Here is an 18,001-nt window from a genome sequence, read left to right on the forward strand (position 1 = left end):
ATTCAACATATAAGATTGTTTTCGTTTCAATTTTCATTTCATTTGTATTTGAATGTCATTTGAGTTTGCATTTCATTTACATTTGAATTTGGGATATTGTATAAAATCCAAAGATAGTTACAAATTATAAAAGATTTGTGAATTTGAGATTTTGAAAATTAGTTATGTTTTTCACTCTATCTCTTTCTCTATGCAATTCTTCTTTTTCTATTATTATGCAACAACGGAGGTTCAATGTTAAAGTCCAACATGATTGTCATTCTTTTTTGTCCACTCATCTTTATTCAAAATTAAATTGATATTATTTTTACATTTAAAAAAAAGATGTGATTAAACCTTTCAGTTTCAAACACTTTTTGTATTCAAGATCTTTTTCAAGAAAAATGCAAATAATACTTTAAATGTATTAGATCATATAATAATAAGGTTGTCATAATATTTATTCATTGGTAGCTATATTAGACATAAAATTGGTTTTATCCGATTGGCCAAACAAATCACTCTTTTTGTATTAGTGTTTAAATCTTACTTTTGTAACAAGATTACCTTATTATTATCCTCTTTAAACAAGTTTGCTTTAAAAGAATACCATGTATAAAAAGAAGTTAAATTTATATATATATATATATATATATATATATGTTAAGTATTGATTTCTAAATTACGATGACTACTTTTTGAATAAGACAACAATTTAATCTTGCAGAGTAATTAAACAGAATTACATTTAATATTATATTTCTTTCATACGTAACAATCACATGCTACTTTGTCATTATCAATATTGTGAGACTTTTCAATAGTTCCTCCATTGTAATATTGTATCCATCACCCATCTGCATTATATATTCATATCAAGTAAGATTCTCATTTTATCACCTCAATAGTTGTATTCATAATCAATGAATAAATAGTATTTTGAACTTTGTATTATGTACCTGAGCCACGATGGTGATTTCAAGGGCAAATTTTCCAAATTCCAAGATATTACTAGTCTGTACTAAAAGATTAAGGCTTTCAAGGTGAGTAAGTATTTTGAGCATAACACTCTTTTGTTTCTGACAATGAATTGTGAGGAGAATTTCCTTTTGTAACACTTTGACTTTCACGTCGGGAAGAATATTATTACCTGTTCTACAATTGTTGCTACAAATATTGTTGAATCCAACATTTTGTTCCAACTCTTTTATACGTTCTTGAAGTTGTTCCACATAGTGTTTGGTTTTCTCTAGGATCGAAGCTTTGTCTAATTTTGTCTAAATAATGAAAGGAAAAGATTATAGTAGATCTTATTCAAAACAATAAAATCAAAGTACATTTAAAGTTAATATATTAGTTCTTGATGTTTGGTTACTTTGAAGACAAGATGATCCAAACTTCATCAAATATGTGGCTATTATTGTCTAAAGGATTTTAGACTAATATATTTGATTTTCTAATTCTCTCCAAGCTCCTAGCTTGAAGGCTTAAGAAAGTTATCCACAAGCTAATTTCTATGAGATCTCAGATAAACTTAGGCTTGAATTATTTATTAAAAAGGTGTTAGTATGACTGTTAGTTGAAGAATTGAACGCACAAACTTTTTATACACCGATTTTATTTTTCCAATCTTATATTTCTCCTTAAACTCATAAGTATGATTGAATTATTAATCTGAAAAAGTAAAAATAACAACACAACTAAAAAGCTAGTCACACATGCAAAGAAGTTATATCATTCATTTGAGTACAAATATTTTAACTAAATATAAGTTTTATTACAAACCTTCTTCAAGCCTATGGCTGCTGAAAGTGCCAACAATTTCTCATCATACACAGATTCAGATTCTCCATCTTCCAAAATGACGTCATCACATTTTTCCTATGAATAAATGAAAATAACAAACAATTGGAAGTTATATGCACATATAGGTAATAAATTCTTAATCATGTATTTACTATGAGTTGCGAGTGCAATTGCTTTTACCAAATCAGAAGGCCATTTTTCTCCCGACTCCTCCATTAATTTCAAGGTAAAATGCTCTGATATAAAAATTTCTGTATAATATAAAGTTAATGTAAGTGTGTGGAAGAATGAAAGAATATTGCGCCTAAGATTGCTAGTTAATAATTGGGAAGAGAGAAATGAAGGTGTGAAGGGTAGTTGAGGAGAGTAATATGGTTTGTGGAGTAACTCCCGACTCCTGCATAATTGAATTTGTTTTGTGGTTCTCATTTGTTTTCAATTTAATCTATTTGAAAAGTTGAAACTGTGGATATTATACTTTTGGAGTTTAATCAAACTTTTGTATAAATATCTTTGAATTTAATTTTTAATTGATATGCATTGCTAATATATATATTTTTTACAGTTTTAGTTAATTATTAAAAGATTTAAATTTTATTTTAATTATTTAAAAAATAATACAAAAACATTATTGTGATATATTTACTGTGTAATTTTTTTTACAAATTATTTACACCGAAAATGAATAACAATTCATTTCAATATTTTTTCAAAAAATTGAATACGCACTGGCAGATTGGACATCTAACATAACTTACGCACTGGCAGATTGGACATCTATCATAACTTTTATTTTATTTTGCTGCCATCATTTTTAACCAATTTTGTTCCTATTCTAAGTTTTCTATGATAAACTATAAACGACCATACATGGATATGGACATCCTTACTTTCTAAGTTGAATGGAACTCTATGTAACTTTTATTTTTCTCTTCAAAGTTCAAATTATTAAATCACCTTAATAATTACTCTATAAAAATAAATTATCTATTTTTTTACAAACATAAAATTTTTCGATGAACATTTCAATGATTTTTTTTTCAAAATAACCAATTTATTAATTTTTTTTTCAAAATAATCAATTATTCGAAAAAAAATATCAAAATAATCAAATTTGGTAGATGATGCGCCAGATGAATTGGCGCACCCCCATACCACTAAGAGGAGGCGCCAATAGCATTGGCGCATGCATTGAGCTCCTCATGAGGAGGCGCCAATGCTAGTGGCGCCTGCATTGGGCCTCATGAGGAGGCGCCAATACTAGTGGCGCCTTAGTGTGTTTTGCTTGGTGGACGCCAATTCATCTGACGCCTGCATGTGATGCTCATGTGGGCGCCAATCCCTCAGGCGCCCACGTATTTTGTCCAATGGATGTTCCGTCTCTATAAATACCACGTCTTGCATACAATAATTTTTACTCAAATTCATCTTCTAATACCATAAGTTGTCTAGTTCAACAATCAATTTCAATTCTCTCTGTTTCAACAATGTCTGCATACATTCAGAAACGAAATGCTGATGTAATATTTTCTGTCGTTGCGGCTCCGATACAGGTTAGACTTTGGAACACATATACGTTTGAACGTCTTAATCGGACGTTGTACAATTGGTTAGAGGGAGAAATTGGAGAGAGTGAACGGATTAGAAGAATACAATGGCTTGTGTCCACGTTCAACCAACACGGAGAAGTGCGCAAATGAGTGGATATTAAGACCGACCAAGACGCTCGTAGGATGATGCAATACATGTTCAAAATTGTTTTGATGGTTGTAATTGCATAGTTCTTGTATTGTATTTGTTATAATTATTTGTGTTACTGTTTATGTAATGGTACTTTCATCACAGACGTCTATTATGAAGTAAATTTAGTTTTCCATATATTGCAACAGAGGTACTATGAAATAAATTTAGTTTTTCATATACAACAATAGAGATACATCTGAATTTATCTAGTTGTGCTCGTTCCAACACTAGGACAGTTATTACGATTGTGACCTCGTTGACGACATGAACTATATAGTCTAACCATTTTGTTCGCCGTATCGATTTCGGTTCGAATCCGGGTGCTGTTAGGGCGACCCTTTTTCTTCCTTCGCATAACTTCGTTGTGCCAGACGATGTCCCTTTGATATTCTGGCCAATAATCCTCTTTTGCCACTATCGAAAAACTAATTTTATAAACATTTGAAAGGCTGACGACTTTGTAAACTTCAAATAGCAAGTAGGATGGACCCCTTCAAACCTTTGAGCATGCCGCAATGACATGGGAGCAGGGGGTACGAAAGGCTTGGAACCTTCCGCAGTCGCACCAACCTCTATCTAGTTCGACTCTGTACTCTCCCATCGGCATTCCCTCATTGTGATCCATGCACTCGGCAACACTAAACCAAACTTTAGTTCGGTCAAATACTGTAACCATGTGTGTGTTTGCTTTGGCAGCTTCATGTCTGATGAATTTCATTGAAGCATCATTGAACAACTATCCAGATTGCAACACTAAACTCCATTTTGAGCGTCTGGTTTCAAACAACACCCCTAGCCTGAAATATGTAGCCTGCACCAAAGCGGTTATTGGGAGGTTACGGATGCCTTTGAAGATAGAGTTCATTGATTCCACAAGATTTATTGTCATGTGGCCCCAACGCTGACCGTTGTCGTATGCCCTAGTCCACTTCTCCAACGGAATACTATCGATCCACCGTACCGCATCTTCGTTCGACAATCTTATTTCCTTGCGGTAGTGTTTGAAAGAAGGTTCTGATAATGTGTAACCTGCATTGACAACCTTCTTACGCAACATCTTATCTTTGATTTCCCGCATGAAATTCGGAGCAATATGTCTAATATAGAACACATGCGTCGAAGGAGGATTTTGCCAGCCATTGTCAATGTTATTATATGCACTGATGATTGAGGGGTGTCTATCAGAGATCAAACACAACTTAGACTGAGGTGCAACGTGCAATCGGAGATTTCTTAGGAAAAAACTCCATCCCTTAGCAGTCTCCCCTTCAACTAGGGCAAAGGCGATTGGAAAAATATTGTTGTTCCCATCTTGTGCCACTGCCATCAGTAACGTTCCTTTGTATTTTCCATACAATCATGTACCATCAATTTGTATAATTGGTTTACAGAAAGAAAAACCTACGATACATGGTTGATATGCCCCGAATAGACGGTGAAATATTCTATTTCCAACAACACACGTACCATCTGATGTATAGGCGGGCAATGTTTCCATCTTGACAATTGTCCCGGGAGCATATTGTTTAGAGCTAACATGTATTTTGGAAGTTGTTTGTAAGACTTCTCCCAATTACCAAGCACTTTTTCAACAACTTTTGTTCTAGCTATCCACGCCTTCCTATATGATGGAGTGTACTCGTACTCTGCCCTAATATGCGAGATTATTGTACTCACCTTTAACGACAAATTATCGCCAATGACAAACAGTATTTCATCGCATATTAGCTGAGAGCTAAATTTACGATGATCCTGCATTGGGTTTGTCAGCATGCATGTGTGATTTAGACCCATTGATCCAATCTCCCAAGACTCGTTCCTCTTTCGGTACGAAGCTGACAACCTAAAAAGGCAGTGCTCATTCGGACAATAAACTTTATACCTCGATGTATCAGTTCTGTCAACTCTGAAATCAGTTGATAGTTGCATGTGGAATTTCTTAATGGCTTTTACACATTCCTCTTTTGTGCGAAATATGTCTCCTTGTTTCAGAGATCCTTGCATTTGCACGTAAGGATTGTACCATACATCTGCCGAAGGTTTATCTGAACCCAAATTTAACCTTGTCATGTGTTGGGGTGGGCAATATACATGACTTACTGGTATTGGCTCCTCTTCCTCTTCAACGTTCACCATCGAATCAACCATGATCTCAGGTTCCTATTCTTCGTCGTCTGGGACATTCACCTTAGCTTGTTCGTCATCAGTCTCACAAAACACTTGTGACTGATCAATGTACTGAAACACCTGTTGTTGACGTGGTAATATATACAACTCTATATCGTTGTAATTGGATTATTCGTGACTGACAAACATATGTTGAACATCATCATCATCTCGAATCTTCTTCTGATAAAATTTTACCTGATTTTCTGCAAACCAAACCGGATTTTTATAGACGATTCGACCCACATTATTGCACTGCAATTTCTTTTCTATTCTTTGTTTCAGATGTGAAAAATTTGATCGTCGATTTATTGTAAACCGAGTCACCTCTGTGTTTTGAAAATAAAAACCGAACAACTGATGATCAAATATTTCACCTTCGACATGGGCACTGATCATGTAATGTTGTGTGGAAGACATTATGTTGAAATATTAAATATGTAGATAGTTTGAATAAAATTGAATATATTGCTAAGTTGTTCATTTGCACAACATAAATAGCTTGGTCATTGGTAAGTTGGTCGTTGCATTGATAACTTGGTCATTGTCTGTACAGACTTGACCATGCATGCAGTAGAAGGAATCCAGCACGCAGAGAAAAGATTGACAAGAATACACATGCGCCAGGGAATCAAAGAATCTATGAGCTTTGTGCCCTAAGATTCCAACCTAGGCATCCATTCCCTAGGCGCCATAAAGTAACTGAGACGCCAAAGGGTTGGGCGCCTCTTCACACAAACTAGTCTTAGGCGCCACTAGGAAGGGCGCCCCTTCCAATTGCCCTACACTAAGGCGCCAAGAGGAAGGGCGCCTCTTCCTTGCATGTGAGAAATCACATGTAGGCGCCAAGAGAAAGGGCTCCTCTTCCCTTGCATGTGCTTTCTTCACATGCGCCAAGAAGATTCCTCACATGCTAGCTTTGTCTTCCATTCTGAATTTTGTCATTCTCTTGTCTCCTCTTGCCTTTCCATGCAACCAATCACACTTTTTTTAGGTTGCAAACCTACTCACTCATTCACCTATAAATAGTCTCTCATATCAACAATATCAAATCATCTTCATCAATACTCAATTATATTCTTCTACCTTACTTCTTTCATCTACCAAACTCAAGCTTTGCAAATTCAAATCATGTCTTTGTTGACTATGGACGATGAACACAGAGGCACAATCGAGAATATCTCGGCATTTGTATGTTATCTCTCTCTTTTAATTTTTTATGTTATTTGTGTTATACCTTTGTTATCTCTCACTTTTTAGTTTCTATTTTTGGATTACTTCTTATAGATATCTTTTTTGTGTTATACCTTTGTTTTCTCTCACTTTTTAGTTTCTATTTTTGGATTACTTCTTATAGATATCTTTTTTGTGTTATACCTTTGTTATCTCTCTCTTTTTAGTTTCTTATTTTGGATTACTTCTTATAGATATCTTTTTTGTGTTATACTTTTTTTATCTCTCACTTTTTAGTTTCTATTTTTGGATTACTTCTTATAGATGTGTGTTTGTTGAGTATGTATTTCTTCTTTTAATTGTATTTTCTTACTTTTTTGTTATTAGGATCCGAAGCGGTTTAGATGTCGTGTACATGAATATGTACCCCACGATCCTTTAATAGAACCATATATTAGAGGATGTGGATTTGGAAATCTACTAAACATTGTTTCGTACTCTGTGGACTACAAGTTCATTCTGGCTTTGTTGGAGAGGTGGAGACCCGAGACCCACACATTTCACCTTCCGATTGGTGAGTGTGCCGTCACTCTTGAGGACATGTACATGTTGTCGGGTCTCCATATAGACGGAAAGGAAGTGAATGGTCGAGTAAACCAAGACAACAATATATGCAATGAATTATTGGGTGCCCCTTTGTTAGACGACGAAACTGAGGGAGACACATCCGGTCAAGCAAGGGGGCAAGGTATAAATTTAAAATACCTAAAACAATATTATGCCAGTATAGTATTGTCCGACGATTCAACAGAGTATGAGAAAATAATAAAAGCTCGATGTTATATTATGATGTTATTTGGTAACTTTTTGTTTCCAGGAAGTACAGGTAATTCTAAGAATATAATGTATTTACCTTTATTGCACAACATTAATAAGGTAAACACTTATAGTTGAGGTTCAGCTGTGTTGGGCCATCTATATAGTGCAATGTGTAGAACTGAAAAAAAGAATACTTGTACTTTTTTTTCATGTGCTTATTTGCTTCAAGCTTGGGGTGGTCGAGAATGTCGTCGCTCGCCCCGATACATGAGCGCCCATTCGTATTCCCGTTTGCAACCAAGTAAGTCTAACACTTTACCATTCACCATTTAGTTAATTATGTTTATTATTATAATTAACAGTAAATAATATTTTTCACTTCTTTTTATTATCTTAGGTGGTCAGTAAGGGGAATGAACTACAACAGGTGTTCGAAACACGCTATTGCAGTCTATCGAAATCTATTGGACCACATTGGACATGACGATGTAATAATCTTACAGAACTATATTTTAATTTAAAAATACTTCTCAAATTATTTTCCATCTAACCATTTCGTATTGTTTTACGGTTTGTTTGGAGGCCATATTTGGGTCTGAATCATGATGTGAACCATGATGATGTTGCAGTTTGGACAACGAAGACACCGATTATCCGATTCACTACGGTGGAAATGCACCAAAGTGACTGGGTCAAACTGCAGTTCAGAATGCTACAACAGATTCCAGAATCTCCCACGTGTTTGGGGAATTGGCATAAAAAAAGGGTCGATGCACAGTGAGATTATTCTGACTGGAGAGACTTTGCAAAAGACATGTGTCGTCAATGGAGGAATCGACGACAACACATCTTGAACGAACCAGTCATCCAAGGTGCAAAACCCACTCAACAATATATGACATGGTTTAGATCAGTAACAACTCATCAATTTGTATCTGAGCCGCGGTATTTGATGGATCCACGCCAACTTGCTTCGTCATCGTATACCCCACATCAATTCACCATCCAACACCAATGTGAACCCACCCAAACCCAACAATCAACCACACAACATCAACCGACCACATACACACAACAACCAAACACCCAACATCGCAACCCGTTCATGCCAACCACCCAACAACCAACCATCCAACGTCGCACCCCGTTCATACCACCCACCCAAACACAACACCAAGAATCAAACCCCGCATCCACAACCGTCTACATCCCAAATAATTCGTATGGGTCACTTCATCGTAGTCCCCCACCAACGAACACCCAACCACTGTTTAACTATAGTACGCCTCAGGAACCATTGCTTCGTTTTCAAATGACTCAATGGCCCAATTTGAGCAACTATACCGTCCCCAATTCACCCAACCCCAACGCCCTAACTATGATGACATGAGCACCGAACTCCATTACGGAAGCGCCGTTGGCCAGAGACCCTCCGGATATTGGGAGCAAATGATGACACATTTGTCAAATACCACTGGAACTTCCGTCGGACCTTCCAACCAGCCATCGCTCGATCAGGTCAGCATCCAAAGACCATAAACACCTCAAGAAAATCGTGGGAGATCTCAGAGACAAACTAACGCACCGGGATGTGGAACCGGGGGACGTTATGATCGGACGAGTCATTAGTTTATTGTCAATCCAATGTAACCAATTATTACATATTTAATGATTTTTTTTCATTATTATTTCTTATGTATTAAACAATAAAAATTAAAAATTTAAAAATTTTAAAAACTAAAAAAATTAAAAAACTAAAAAAATAATATGAGGGGGTGTATGCGCCAGATGAATTGGCGCATACATCCACCAAGCAAAACACACTAAGGCGCCACTATCATTGGCGCCTCCTCATGAGGCCCAATGCAGGCGCCACTAGCATTGACGCCTCCTCATGAGGAGCACAATGCATGCGCCAATGCTATTGACGTCTCCTCTTAATGGTATGGGGGTGCGCCAATTCATCTGACGCATCCTCTACCAAACTTGGTTATTTTGGTTTTTTTTTTTTTGAATAATTAATTATTTTGGATTTTTTTTTTTGAATAAATTGGTTATTTTGAAAAAAAATCACGTTTCAATTTCTTAAGTTTTTTTAAAAATATATATTGCTTCTGTTTTTATTATATATCATTTGAAAGAAAAACAATACTACAATATAAATCGTTTTACAATATTAAAAAATAATTAATATTTTTTTCATCCTTATATATTGATCATTTTCTTTTCTTTTGTAAATTTATCTTCTCATACTATTAATGAAGCATATTTTTTTTTAATTTTTTTTTGTAATTTCTTTTTTTCATACAATAATTATTATATTTTTTAATAAGTAAAATAAATAAATTAAAAGAATAGAGAGGATCTATTATTTAATATATATCACTTATTAAACGTCCTAAAAGGGTATTTGGTTTCAAAGAAAGGGTGGTATGTCACTGGGGTGAGTGGTTATGATTACAGATAGATGATGATTCATGAAAGATATGAATGATGCCCTAAGGCAGAAGAAAGAATAATTATGTTTGCCAAGGCTTCGAAGCTTTATGCCTACATATTCTCATCGTGCAATGAGAAAATCAGAGCTTCGTAATTCGTGGAACTACGAAAACAAAGAAAAAGAAGATATTTGAGTGATGACGAGTATAACTTGTACCAAAAGAAAATGGTAACACGGGAACCCATATAGGTTAATGAACTTTGAATAAAAGAGTAAAGGTAGCATTAACCGATATGTGGTATGACCGAAGCATTGACCACTATATGGTATAGCTGAAAACAATGAGAATTAAGTGTTTGATATCAAGGCAAACATCTCTTAGTCCCAATTAAATCGTCCTAAAAAGATAAATATGAAACCCAAGGGAAAATGATATTTGGTACAAGGAAACAGTATATCTCCGTAGGGAACCAGCAACCTGAAACCAAAAGAGAACGGTATATTGAATCCATGAAGGAATGAACTTTGAACCGAAGAGTAAACATGCATTAACCAACAAGTGAGGGGCCTAAGACATTGTATCATTGTATTGGAATGACCCAAAATAAAGGAATTAAGTGTTCAAGAAACTCATTTTTCTCATAGTTTTATTCGTTCTTGGTGCGGTGTTTGTCACAACATATCCCTTGAGCCAAAGTCTCACATTCTTTACTTTATAATCAACTTCATCTTCAAAAAGTTAAAGAATGTTATAATGATTAATCAAATTTGTAAAATCATTATTCTTCAATCTTTTTGTCTTTTATTATTTATCCTTCATCAACATTTTTGCCACTCTTCATTCTTCCATTGATGAAAACCTTCACTTTTCTTCCTCCCTTGATCGGAACATTAGTTAGTTGTTATAATAGTTGTTGGAAAAAGTATAATTACAAATCCTTGAATACGCGGAAGCACACCCACAAAAGAAGGAAAAAGAAACAAAAAATTTAAAAATAAAACTCACAAATTTATTACTCAACTTCTAATTTTTTACAAGCACAATATTAAAAACTCTATCTTATAATTGTAATTTTTTAATTTTTTATAAGGAAAAAATTGTAAACATTCCAAACTATAATTTTAAACAGAAAAATTTCATATCCTCTCAATTATAATTTTTATACTAAAAAATTACAAACTATCATGCATTAAAAAATATATTTTCATTCCCTTCTAAATCGTAAATCATTCAATTGATCTCAAATAAAAGTTACATATTCAAATACTTTTCTTTCTCAATAGTTATCTTTCTGACAATTTCTTTAATGCTTTCTGACAATTTCTTTTTCAATAGATAAGGAAATAAAACTCTCCCAACAATTATATTTTTGTATTTACAAAACTCAAATTCAACACTTTATTAGGGAGAATAGTGCCATTCACCAACTTATTATAAGAAAACAGAAAACTTGCAATTTGACACAAAATAACAATAGTGTTTTTTTGTTAAATTCAAAAATCATATACAAATTTCATTGCAAATTCAATTTTAGGTAAAAGTTAAAGTGTTAATTTACCTGAGCAATAATAGTAATGGAAATATTTGATCTTCCAAGTGGTAGGTAGGACACTGCTACGAGTAACAAAAAGCTGAAGATTTCCAATTTGTTTTTCAAAATGAATTTCAATAAGCACTTCCATTCTCATAAATCTTGTTTCAAACTCTTGGAGGATATTTTTGTTACAATCATCATCATCATCATCACTACTTGTTTCACCAGAATTTTTGTCTTCATTATTGTTAAAAATTCCACATTGATTAAGTTTCTTGAGGACCATAGTTGACGTGACGACAACGTTTTTGTCTTGATTTTCTAGCTCATGAACACGTTCTTGAAGATGTTTTACATAATCAATTGCTGCTCGAAGTATTGAAGCTTTATCCGTCTATAAAAAGGAATCTTAAATTTCAGAACTTTTTTATTAAGTAATTTAAAACGTGATTTATGGTTGGTGGTGTGTTGGGAAAGTTGTCACATAGGATTTTAAAAAAGTAAGATTTGCTGAAAAAGTAAAATCAAATTAGATGATTGCTGAAAAGTTTACGAAATCATTACACAAACTTTAAACTTTTACAATTTTCTTTTGTGACTAGAAACTAGAATTCATTGTCAAAAAATACAAAGAGTATACCATGAATGTTAAGTCATTCTCTTTATTTTAATCTCTATAACAAAATCATTGACGGTTATAATTAATTAGGACTTGGTTGAGGAGTTAATTAAATTGGTTAGATGTGTAATTCAGTTTTCAGTATTGATAGAAGTTTATCCCTCTATGCATGTAATTATCGCTGACTTTGTATGTGATTATTAACTAATAGTTAGTTAGTATAATGATCATATATAAACGATATAACCTAGTAAAAATTCAATTCTATTATGAAATCAGAAATGGAGTGAAGATCGGGAGAAAGGCATATCTGAGCTTCCGGCATGGTGGAGAGGGGGTTGACCTGCAAAGTTAGCACTTAACGCTTAAGTCAGTGTGTGAGGGAGAAAAGTGAATTCAAATTGAATTTGAAACTTGTTACCTGAATTGACGTTTTCTCTTAATATAATAGAAAGAGAATAACTAACTTGCTATTAGTTAAGAGTGAATTGCGGAGAGCCGTTGGATGCACTTGAGGCTTGAATCTCCTATGCTTGCTAGCAATATGACTCTCGTGTACTAAGAAGATTCTAGAAGGACTGCAGTTCTTCCGTGGTGGTCATCCGAGATTGATATGGTCGACGCAGAACAATTTCCCCTCAATCCCTTGTCTATCTATGTGTAGCAAGGCGAGGGTTTGTAACATTAGCCTCGTCTACTGACCACTCTCTTATTTTTATTTTTTTTGAAAGGACAACATTGATTGTTACGACTTCTTAGGGATTCACACTTTTAATGCGTCATACTTCAAATATCTCTTCGAAGGCATCACCATTATGACCTTGAAAACTGAAACACTCGAGTGTTGCATGCGAGTGATTTAACATGTTTGATAGAGTCTTCTTTTTTTGCATGCTAGAGTATAACTCTTGAAGATTCAGTTTCGCTTTTCTTTGAGTCATTTTCTCAATTTAGTGGTTATCTTCTTTGAAACTTTATTTTTCTATATCTGAAAATAGTGCGTTATGGGTAAAAAACACATAAGGATGCCAAAAGATCCTAGAAGATTGCTCAATCTTCTTGGGTGGACCATGCTTATTCTTTCGTTGTTTCTGTTTTTGTCAAAGATGGTAATCTTTGTGTAGCCTTTCTTGAAGTTAACCAATATTCGGATTGGGGTGTCTTGACCCCTAACGAGGATGAAAGGATATGTAATGACTATGGAAATTGCACCATTCCCGTTTAAGAATGCAATTTCTCTGTCCAAAGTCTTCGGCTATCTTTTACCACATTCGAGATAGAAGTTCTTAAGCACCTGATGACGGCTTCATCCGACAAGTTGGGCGTATGTGAAAATCTACCAATATTTGTGTGAATACTTGAAGGGAAAGCCTTTTGTAACCATTCTCTTTCATCTCTTTTGATGTCACCGTGGTTCTGTGACTCGATCACATGGTATAAGGTTAATTTATATGGCGCTAACTATGAGGGGCTTTGAGACTCTTCCTGAATTTCAGTCTTTCGAGGATCGATTCTTTATGGTTACCCTGATCTACCCAGATGCTCATGCTACAGTTTATGTTGTTGGGACCGAAGTGTATGGTAGATGCATTGAGTTGTTTCCCAAGTACTGGAAGGAGGGTAACTTTATTATGGGAAATATGGTGTATTTATATATGTGGGAGGACCATGCTACGAAGATTTGTATCAGAAGAAATGGTTTATGAACTTCATTTGTGACCGAGGGTTATCTCGGGGAGTGGTGTACCTTCAGACGAGGTTGACTAGAAACATTTACAGCGCATCATTGATGTTCAATTGTTGATGGGGAGCCGCTTCCAAGAAGAAAGAAAAGTTATTTTTGGTAATTAAGCTCCTGAAGCTCTTGGCTTCTTTGCCTTTAATTTTCTTATTCAGAATGTATTTTCCTTGGTCATGGTTGCATATAGATTTAATGAAGAATGAAGTACAACTTCAGTTCTTGAGGCAAGGAAAATATCCGACAGGGACTGAAGTAAGCTCTTAAGGTACCTTAGACCATTCTAGGAGTGTTGCTGCTTTGATCACTCTTTAGAGGCCGCAGGATGCTTCGGGGTTAGACCCTCGTCCCTCATGAGAAAGTTAGGCTTTTATCTATGAGGAAGATTGCTCATATCTAGCCAATCTGTTCGATTATGCTATACAGGAAGAATTGGCAACTCCGGCCCGATGTATTTGGTGTGCCTAAGCTGCTTTGGCCCTCAGGGAAGACGGTCATAGGAACACTCATTGGTATGACCATAAATGCAAGGAAAAACATAGGATAAATGAGTGTGATCATAGTCTGACACTTAAGCGGGATAGGTACCTGCACGAAATACAAGTAGCTTATACTTTTCCTAGTATAAAGGATGCTTTGATCCCCTTAATCTTCTTGGTTCTCTTATCGTTCAGGTGACTCATCTAGCGTGGACAGTGGCAAGGAATAACACAACTCTAGTTGTTGCTCAAGGAAATTTATCGTCTGGTTAAGAATCCGTTTTAGCAGCTCAGAGGGAATTTGAGTCTTTGCACCTCGAGAATGCTTCTCTAACTAAGCGTTTGAATGACTGTACGACCACTAACCTTGGGGGGGGGGGGGGGTTTCGTTGTCGTTTAAGAATATCTTGTAGCAAGTGAAGCACTTTCATCATCCTCTCCTTATCTCGAGGGTATCGGTTTGTCTGAATCAAATGCTCAAAGATAACGAAGTCGTCTCTCTGTTGGAGTAGCCATGCCAACCACTTTTTTTATGTGTATTGTATGCAAAGTACTTTTGTAATGAAAGAATATGTGTGGTGATATTACATTTTTTAGAATGAAATTTATTTTTACCTGTCTGACGTGTATTTGCAATCCTGAGTGCAAAGCTCTGGATCTTAGGCGAACTTACGAGGTCTTCCCTCTAAGTTTATTGGTTGTCGCTGAGGTCGTTCCCGACCAAGGGTCGGTTCGCCTTCCCCTAGGTGAAAACTCAATCTGGGGTAGACATGTCGCCAACCCACTATAGCCTCTAGAGTGGCTAGCTTCCAAAGGGGGTGAACCATTATTGTCTATGGAGAACTAATTATTGTAGTCACGCATGCAAAGCGTCTTCGACAACAACCCTGAATTTCGGTGGAGAATTGATTGGTTTGGTCGCACGTTCGAGGTGTTTGCGACAACACCACTGACTTTTCGTGCTTAATTGATTGTTGTACTCGCACATGCAAAGCTTCTGCGATAACACCCGTGACTTTTGATGGGGAATTGATTATTGTAGTCGCAAGTGTAAAGTGTTTGCGACTGCACCCATGATTTCATAGTTTGTGCTTGGTGTTTCGGGGAATATAGTTGTTACCATGAGAAATCTCTAAGGCATGCTGAAAGCATAATTGGTGGTAGGATCTTGTGAATTTGGGGGTTATACCCCATCAAAGGATGAGGATGTTCCTGAGAAGAGCAAGAGTGGAAAAAACACAAGTCTAGGGATGAAACCGACAGGAGAAGCGTGCTTGGTCGACAGGCCATTCCGTCGACTAAAATGAAGTTTGGGACTTAAAGAATTTTCTTTCATGCCAAATGCTTAGAAGACAGTGTCGCCCTAAATATTTGAGCGGGAGAAATTTGAAATTGGAAAATGACTAGCAGTTACAAGAAGAATAAAAGCGCCATAACCTGGAGCAGTTTTGCAAGACGTGGGTAGAACGGTTTGCAGATCGTGTGGCACGACGTCTGCTAGATTTTAGGATGCATATGCTAATCTGAGTGAGGCTTTCGTTTCGTAAACTTTAGACGAGACTCATGGCTTCATTTGGGATGTGGAACGTCTGGATGATCCACCCTATATAGGTATCTGACCGACAGGCTGGGGAGATGTCACTGATGATGACTGAGCTAGAATCTCTAAGAAAGATTTCAGCATAGGTTGCTGAGAACAAAATAAAGTCGGCTCTAGAGGCTGAAGAAAACATGGCTGTCAAAGCCTATGTGTTAAATAAAGAGAGTTATATGGCTATTGGGCCAGAGCCCACAGATAAGCCAGTTTTGGCTAAAGGAAACGTCAACATGCAGCGGTTGGACTGTATTTATGACGATGAACCTTTAGGGTTTGAAAAAGACCCAAAGGCACCAGAGAAAATCCGACCAAGAGACCCCTTGGAAGAAGTCGACCTTGGTGAAAATGGCGAAAAGAGGCCAACATCGACAAAAAACTAAAGTCTGAGGTAATATCCATACTTAAAGAATTTAGAGATTGTTTTGCTTGGGATTATAACGAAATGCCTGGTTTAAGTAGGGATTTGGTCGAGCTAAAGCTGCCAATAAAAACTGGAAGAAAGCCAGTAAAGCAGACGCTCAGGCGTTTCTCCCCAGAGATCATGGCAAAGATAAAAGCAGAAGTAGAAAGACTCCTGAAAAGCAAGTTTATACAAACTTCAAGGTATGTAGAATGGTTGGCCAATATTGTGCCAGTCATCATGAAAAATGGGTCTTTAAGAGTATGTATTGATTTTAGAGATCTAAATGTTGCCACCCCCAAAGATGAGTATGCCATGCCTGTAACACCCCGATAAAATATGATAATTATTTAAATTAAGTTAATAATATATTTATTAATTTAATTAAATAATTGGAATATTATTGGATTATTATTATTGGAATAATAAAGTTGGAATATATATAAAGAGTTCCATTTGGTAAAAAGGGTTTTTCACGTGAAAACCAGAGAAGCGACAGAAAGTGGAAAATGGCAAAGAGGAAGAGCAAGAGAGCAAGGGTTGAAGAAGGGAAAAGCTTGAAGCTAAAGGATTGCCGGATTAACTCAGGTAAGGGGGGTTTATCGTCGTTTAATGGGTATTATGGGTTAACGTGTAATGGGTAGTAATAAGCCATTGAATTGACCCTAATTGGGATGAGGAATGCTGTAAATGATGATGAATAAGTTATGTTAAAACTGTAATTGAATCTATATGTGGGTGGATCGTAAATTTATGGACGTGTAGCTTTTTACGGAATTGAAATCGGAGGTCCGGAAGTCCTCCGACGGCGAAAAATGCGGGGGATTCTGCATTCTGTTCGTGTTAGCGCAGGAACAGCTTTCTGTCTTGCGTTAACCGGTTAACCCAGGGTGTTAACCGGTTAACACTGTTATGAATTATGAGAAATTGCTGTCTGTCTTGCGTTAACCGGTTAACCCAGGGCGTTAACCGGTTAACACTGTTAAAATGTGCCAGGAAGCGTGTTCTGTGTTGCGTTAACCGGTTAACCCAGGGCGTTAACCGGTTAACACTGTTTGGAAAGTGGAAAATTGATATTTAAATATTGTGGACATATTTGACGTTTGGCCTATATTGGTGTATGATGTAGTAGGGATCATTTCCCGTTGTTTTGAGCAGTATAGGTATTAGTAGAGCGTGCTAATACTGTGATTTATTATTTGGCATGACATGATATGATTCTGTGATAAATATGCTGATAATGTATGATGGTATGCATAATGCTGTGAATGTATCGGTTATGTATGCAATTGTGAATGGACTATTTATGGCTTAGAGTGTGAGCATGTGTCCATTGTGGATTGTTGTTGATGTTTGCATGCTAGGTGATTTAGCGTGTATAGTATGGCCTTTATGGTGGTAGCTAATTCCCATGGTGAGGAATTAGTGAGTGAGTTATTGTGGATTGTTGTTGATGTTTGCATGCTAGGTGATTTAGCGTGCATAGCATAGCCCTTGGGGTGGTAGC

The 18,001-nt window shown here is 36.0% G+C and overlaps 1 protein-coding gene and 1 pseudogene across 2 annotated transcripts; both read right to left on the reverse strand.

Annotated features, from left to right (window-relative positions):
* Positions 1–685: 685 nt before the first annotated feature.
* LOC127105380 (transcription factor bHLH18) lies at positions 686–2,232 on the reverse strand. Of its 2 annotated transcripts, XR_007794993.1 has the most exons (5): positions 1,966–2,232; positions 1,765–1,860; positions 1,130–1,256; positions 939–995; positions 686–836 (listed from the first exon to the last, which is right to left on the reverse strand). XR_007794993.1 is itself a non-coding variant. In XM_051042556.1 (4 exons), exons 1-4 carry the CDS (start codon positions 2,212–2,214, stop codon positions 765–767), a joined length of 735 nt encoding a protein of 244 aa, XP_050898513.1. In that variant the 5' UTR covers positions 2,215–2,232; the 3' UTR covers positions 686–764. The 2 variants fall into 2 exon arrangements, 1 of the variants encoding a protein (XP_050898513.1); XM_051042556.1 differs by having other exon boundaries at positions 939–1,256.
* An 8,602-nt stretch (positions 2,233–10,834) lies between these two features.
* LOC127104911 (transcription factor bHLH18-like) lies at positions 10,835–13,221 on the reverse strand (annotated as a pseudogene).
* Between the last annotated feature and the right edge of the window lie 4,780 nt (positions 13,222–18,001).

The sequence above is a fragment of the Lathyrus oleraceus genome, chromosome 7, assembly GCF_024323335.1.
Source record: "Lathyrus oleraceus cultivar Zhongwan6 chromosome 7, CAAS_Psat_ZW6_1.0, whole genome shotgun sequence".
Lineage (NCBI taxonomy): Eukaryota > Viridiplantae > Streptophyta > Magnoliopsida > Fabales > Fabaceae > Lathyrus > Lathyrus oleraceus.

Coding starts and splice junctions, on each gene's coding strand:
- LOC127105380 (XM_051042556.1), bottom strand. CDS start 2,214: ATGAGAACCACAAAACAAATTCAATTATGCAGGAGTCGGGAGTTACTC. Junction 1,861..1,965: donor AAAAATGGCCTTCTGATTTG/GTAAAAGCAATT, acceptor ATTTATTCATAG/GAAAAATGTGATGACGTCAT. Junction 837..938: donor AAATCACCATCGTGGCTCAG/GTACATAATACA, acceptor TATATAATGCAG/ATGGGTGATGGATACAATAT.